The 6,961-nt window shown below is 44.0% G+C and overlaps 1 protein-coding gene across 1 annotated transcript; it reads left to right on the forward strand.

Annotated features, from left to right (window-relative positions):
* Nucleotides 1–4,495: 4,495 nt before the first annotated feature.
* Nucleotides 4,496–5,282, forward strand: MELLADRAFT_27996 (uncharacterized protein; the record flags this gene model as incomplete). The annotated part of the gene is made up of 4 exons (XM_007415714.1): nucleotides 4,496–4,671; nucleotides 4,784–4,898; nucleotides 4,970–5,166; nucleotides 5,243–5,282. Coding segments are annotated over 4 exons (528 nt in total), but the record flags the coding sequence as incomplete, so codon positions are not given.
* Nucleotides 5,283–6,961: the final 1,679 nt, after the last annotated feature.

Raw genomic sequence — 6,961 nt, forward strand, 5'->3', positions numbered from 1 at the left:
CATAATCATTAACGATCAATCTACCGACAAACCCATGACCTTAATCTTGACTTTATCTGATCAATCTACCAATGAACCTACTGCTCAAGGCTCTGAGTTGGTCGACTTTGCAACTGCTTCTTCCGTGGCTCCTACTGAAGGCATTTGGGCGTTGAATGACACCGGTGCTTCTCACCACATGTTTAACAACTTGTCCTTCTTTGACGCCTCCACTGTCAAACCACTCAAAGATTCAAACAAACGTCTTTGTTTAGCTGGTGGGGACGCTTCTTTGGCTGTTCATTCCACAGGGTCTGTCAAACTTAGAGCTAGTGATGGAACGGTATTTACTCTGGCCGATTGTTTGTATGTACCAGAGCTGAGTAGAAATCTCATAGCTGGGGGTGCGTTATTGAAGAAGGGAGTTGTAACTCTCATCAACTCGACTGACCCCGATTGCTTCAGCCTAGTCATGGGTCAATGTGCCCTTTTCAATGGGGCTTTCTCCGGTAATCTCATGTTGGTCTCTCTTGAACCAGTGAGTTATGTCATCTCAAAGAAACAACCTATCCAATCCTTACACTCATGCGATCTTCAACATCAACGACTAGGTCATATAAGTCACAAGTATTTAAACGATATGGTCAAACATGAGAGTCTGGATGGGTTATGTAATAGTTCTACATCTGCCCCTACAAAGCTTCAATGCCAAGTTTACCAAGGTGCACAGAAAGAAGGGGCAGCTGATTTCTTTTGAACTCAGATCTTGACTTTTTAAGTACATACTTGCCCTTATTTTTGGTAGTATATCCAAAGAAAGCTGATTGCCTCTGCTGTGTTCAAAGCAATTGCAGACAATTTTTGCTCACAAACCACTGAATTCAATCTTTGACTCGTCAATCCATCCATTAGAAGACTCACTGATATATCCATTAAAAGACTAACAATGTGTTTGATTTTCAATTTCAGACTCTAATAATTGATGCATTTAATTTATTTTAATAACTAATGTACCTTTGTTAAAAGACTCGGGATCTATTTAATGTGTTTAGACTCTGATGCCTAATCCATCCACCAGAAGATTTATCTGTTTTTATCAAAAACCCCATAATCAGTTCTATTGTGAATTCACACATCATGTGAGATTGTAATAAAAAACAACAATTGCCATACAAGTGGAACAGTTTCAAGTCAAGACCCACTAAAAACCTTTATGAATTTTTGCCTTGGTCTTTGTTTGCAGACAATTTCTTAAAGACTTGAAATTGTCTCTTTCATTGGCCATCATACAGGAATGTATGTGAAATGGCATCCAGACAATGCACAAGGTAGGTTGCCTGTGTCCATGTACTAGCAGGGCAATCTACCACACATCCAAGATAAATGTCCTTAGCAGCCTGGCCACAGTCTTGAACCATCAACTGTCAGGCCTGTTACTGCAAAGAGGCTGGTATCTCTGCTTTGGGAAAGAACATATGTGATCAGACAGTTTCAAATGTCTCAAAGAAAGGAGTCATATAGAATATCTCATTGGAAAGCAATCCTTCCCCATCTTCACCATTCTACCCTTCCATCACGTCTTTCCCATTTCTGTCCATTCCCCGATTTACTGTTCACCTGGTGTGGCTTTTAAAACCAATTCTATCATCCTTTCAGGTTTTTTGTGTCCTACCCACCCACCTCACAAATTTTCTTTCCTAGTCTCTTGGTCAAGTTTGGACCACACAACAGGGCTAAGCACTAACCCCCCTTGTGCTTAAGTCCCCGTCATCTGCAATGTACTCTGATACTGGTACTCCTCTTTATGCCTCCCCCTTTTTATAAAGACTCTAGATCTGGCTCTCTTTCATCTGGATCCTACAGCGGTACCAGCATGTTGAAATCCAACCTCTTCCAGAAGGATTTTGTGACCTTAGCTACCCCCTCCTGAGTTTGTTCTAGCAAAGACGGTTTGGGGGCACCTCACCCCACACATGTGATATGCTTTCACATGTGCATCTTAGTTGTAACAAGTTTTTATTTTAACAAAAAGACAAGTCTAATATAATACATGCAATTTAATTATCAAAAACTTGTGACCACTAGAAGCTCCCCCTGACAAGGAAGCACCTCACAAGACCCAATAAGGTAATGGATACAGTACTCTAGGTGAAACAAAGGACACTAGACAACACCTTCACCATGTCTGTGTATGGTTTGCTTGTCGACAAGCCCACACCAACCCCCATTGAGGCAGAAAGGGAAGTCGTGTGCGCTTGTCAACAAGCAAACACTACCCAGACATGGTGCTTGCTACACCTCTCATTGTGATATACCAATGTATCACTTGTGTCTCACTGGAGATTGGATGCTTCATCTTACCAGCCACAAGGGACTTGATTGAGTCTAGCACAAATCACATAATTCAACAACTAAGAATTGCTCTATATAATACCATTGGTGACAACTAGTTTTTTGGCTCAATGAAGGGAGGGGGAAGGAGGTGGCAGGTCTTGGCAGATGTGTCTGTTTGCATGGACATTGACCCAATTCTGAGCAGAGGGCAAAATTGTGATATGTCTCATAGATTAGCCATTTGCAATAATCTCCACAAAGTCTCACCCTTCAGCTCACAAGTAGTTGACATTCACAGAAAGCATTTCAGTTGTGATCACATGTCCCTTTAGTTGAACCACACCTTTGATTCAGCATGAGCCCCGCTCGCTCGGGAGCGGGGACCGGCGAAAATCCACCCCGAGCACTTTTTGGAAATGCATCCCGGCTTCCGAGCCGACCCCTCCCCGTCGGGGATCTTCATGTACGTCTTCAGACCGCCCCCCGCCACCAAAAATCGGGGGCCTACCGAAATATCGGTTCCCCGTCGAGTGTTAGTCGGTAGAGCTTGCTAGATCAAAAAAATTCATAAATCTGCTTCACGAGCAAGTTCCGGCTGATATTCTACTGTTTCGTACAGGTATTTCATTGTATTTGATTCCTTATACTGATGTATGAGTTGTTACGAGGCCTTCCTCACCTTTCATTTCTCCCTATCTGCCCTCGATTCTACAGCTCTCTGCTATAGCTCGGTTCCCCGATAAAAACCGGGGATCCTCATACTCTTGCCCGGTCCCCGCTCCGTCGGAGTCGGTACGGTGCCGGGGGGCTGAGATACCTAGCCCGAGGCACCGTACCGACGGTACGGAAGCCGGAGATCCCCGAGCCCGCGGGAAACGGGGCTCATGCTGACCTTTGATCCTAAATATCTGTTCCAACTTTCAGCAAGTTATCTCACGACCATCTTTTGGAGTGTTCAGCTTAAAAAGGCTGAAACTTACTCTCAACCCCTTTGTTTGTTTGTGGTAGCCACAAAGGTCTCCTAGAATCCAAGCACACCACCAGAGATGAGCTCAAGTTTTTTGGGGCTCAGTCTAGTGTACCATTGTATTATTTAACAGTAAAGCTACAGGTCAGACTCTGGAGTCTGCAACTTCAATCACCATTAGATATTTCAAGCAAATTTTGATCCATTTTCGCGCTTGTGTCCACACCCTCAAAGGAGCCTTTACGCAAGGCCGCCAAACAATGGCATAATCACTTTATTGCATAAAACACTAATTAAACATGTTACAAAATGATAGAATTATACAACCTTGGGACAAGACAGCCATTAACCAAGACTGGCAATTTGTTGTCTTACGGATGAATAGTTGCTTGTGTTGTAGAAGACTTTATTCTTGGTGAGATCTTTATCTTCTTGAGTTTAATCACCTTCTTTTAGCATACCCAAAGGAAAGCAGTGACCCACTATTAAAGGATTTGTCAAGCACACCCGTTAGGAATTCAGTGTAAGTATAGAGTCATATAGACTCAAAATTCCTGAGGGACTCCACAGAGCTGAGCAGGCATTTGAACCCCCTGTCCTAGCGTCAACCGGAGTCACGGGGGAAAAGAGAATTGCTTCTGGGCGTGAGGAACAGTGATGAACCGTACCGAGATTCTGGAATGTCACCTTGCAAGTGGATGTTGAGCTATTACGGACTGTCTCGACTTTCTGAACACTTCGAGAGAATCTGCGAGCCGGATCGGACATTCCAGGTCCGGATGCTATGTAGTCACGCTACATAGCATCCGGGCTGCGTGACTCAGAGCCGTCTTGATCGAACCCGCTGTCTGGCACTAGGCAGACAATCATTGGGATCTCGACACCTATCTCAACCCCATCGCTTGAACTGTCATGCCGAGTGTCAATTGCCTCAGCCCTTCTTTCCGACGACTATGCACTCGGCGTAGGTCTCCGACCATCAATCCTTGTCGGTCTTATACTTCATCCTTTTCCTCTGGCTCCAACACGGCTCCTCGTCCCTCCAAGATTGTTTCAACCGGCCTTGTCACTGCAGCACTAGGCATTGGTTATGCTACTGGCTTCGTATTCCCACCGCAAAACTCGACATTGAAGGTACTAGCTGGCAACTTCATACCTGTACCTCCTCAGCTGCCACTTCCTGAAACAACCGAAGGCATTCAGATGACCACCGAGATCGAAGCGTCCCTTCTTGAATTACCGGAAGTTCGTGAGCTTACCGCCGATACTGGCTGGCGAGCAAGCAGGCCTCACCGCAACTTCCCCCCCGACAAGGCGATTCACAGTCTTACAGCTGGTGCTTTACGTGGGCCGGGAAAATTCGCTGTCCACCCACTTGTCTTTGTCAAACAGTCAGTTTGATCCTTGGCTCCGCATTCCCTAGAGCGCTCATACATAGTTCGGAATTACCTCCACTCACCCCTGACTCGGTATTCACTCGGAAAACCTTCCCGGCTCCGTCAGCGATGACTCTGAAGCAGTCATTTTTGTTCACCTTGGTCGCTCTTTATGTGGACACGATGGTATCATCCACGGAGGGCTTTGTGCCACAATCCTCGATGAAGCCTTGGGTAGAATCGTCAGTATATGCATCTCGGTCTCTCCATACTCGGGCAACTCAATCTTGACGCTGGACCAATTTTTGTTCAGGCACTGCAAAACCTACCTTCCAAATTAGGTGTGACAGCCTCACTATCACTCAGTTACAGGTCTCCAACCTTTGCCGACCAGTTCGTGGTCATACGGACTCGTCTCAGTCGCGATCCTGCGAAACGCCCAGCTGGTAGAAAGGTCTGGGTGGAGGGTAGACTTGAAACCCTGAAAGGGCACGTTCTGGTTGAAGCTGAGTTGAGTATGAGTTCGAGGTCATCATTTTCTCCATGCCTTCACCGGAGCTGATATACGTGTGGGCTGGTTTTCCAGAGCGCTGTTTGTTGAACCCCGAGCCGCTGCTTTACTAAAGAATAGCATGGTGAAGGGACTTGTCCATTAATCAAAACCCCACCATTTGTATAGGCTGGTGAATTGGTGCAGAGAAACTTCAATATAGATATTGCAGAACCTGCTTCCCCTGTGGACAAGGAATTAGATGTGACAACTATCAAGTACAGTTTGGAAATGTAATTTAAACTAATCTCGCTGAGAGAGCTAGACTGGGCAAAAAATCTTGTAATTCAATAGCTTTGTTCGAGATCCGATGCTATTGCAACTTTGACAATGGAGTATCCCATACATACCTCAGATACAGCTATAAGAGTGAAGAGTGAGCCTGTGATGTGTTCTTATTAATGTTTGTTGAGTGGCGGGAACCCTGCCCATGGTTGTTGCCAGCTGAATATGATGGAGATAATTTGACTGTTGTTTGCTTCCCAACTTCAGTATCTGAATGCCTTTCATTGAAGATTTGAGCTGAGTGAAAAGTGCCATCAGTCCTCCAATCATCGAGATCAAATTTCATGGAAGTGTGATACTCAGACCTGAAGCCAGATATTTTCATCATCATTTGAACTGGGATGAATCTGAGAAAGTAGCTTGACTAGATATCATTGCAGTGCATTCTAGATCCACTCCTTAGACTGAAATATGTGCAAAACTTTCCAAGTAACTTGAATACATCTTGCCAATGATCTTTGAACAATGCTAGCTCCAAATACAATGATTAAATATCTGCTCTGGTTCTAATCCTCCAAGTTTTTGTGACTGGGATAGGGTATCAAACAGATTTTTTTTGTAATAAACAATATCACTCCTTGCATTCAAGACAGCTGTGCAGCCAAAATTCTGAGACTTCAATTTTAACTTTCAGCATCAGGATGGCCTGGTTTGACTGCAATTTATTCTGCAGGTGACACCATTGATGAATTCGTGGGTGAAAACTTTCAACATTGTTTGCTTTTTGTTTGGTATGGTATTAAGCATGAACAGATGTGGTGGTCAATCAACCAGTGAGGACACCTTGCAAGAGAGTACTCAGCAGTGATGTGGATGAGTCAGTTTTATGTCACTCTAAGTGTCAGTGACACAGTCAGCTCGCCGACAATGCTTAAATAATATGCAATTTTACCTCTATTAGAGGTAAAAGCATAGATATAGAGTGATCATGTGAAATAGAACAGACAATCTTTTTTTTGGAGGATTTATAATTCCATAGATTATTTATAACTATACATTCTTTAGTAGCCAAAGTATAATTCTAGCCCTTAAGACATCAGTATTTTGCTTTGCCTTTGTGTGATTTAGAGCGAGTCTACCAAGACTGTGTTATGACCAACTAATAATGACTTATGGCATACAGTTTGGCAGGTAGTTTTTCTTATGCATTTATAAGAGGAATACACCATGTCCGTGTGGGGTTTGCCCATTGACAAGCGCACATGGGTTGCCTTTGTGCCTCAAAGGCAGTCTGTGTGCGCTTGTTATTGAGAGACTGCCACAAGGACACAGTGAAATGCCTTCAAAAATCTCATTTTGGCAGCAAAAAAATCTGTATCATCCTATGAATTTAGAGGCATTATGCCCCTAAAAGATATGCCTTCATGGAGAGTTGAATGTATACAGTTGATGGTTATGGTACAATGAGCCCATAAGACTTATGCTATACCACTGCCAACATTAAATAGGTTCCCTGATAGGAACATGACC

Source organism: Melampsora larici-populina (assembly GCF_000204055.1).
Source record: "Melampsora larici-populina 98AG31 unplaced genomic scaffold MELLAscaffold_53, whole genome shotgun sequence".
Taxonomy (NCBI): Eukaryota; Fungi; Basidiomycota; class Pucciniomycetes; order Pucciniales; family Melampsoraceae; genus Melampsora; species Melampsora laricis-populina.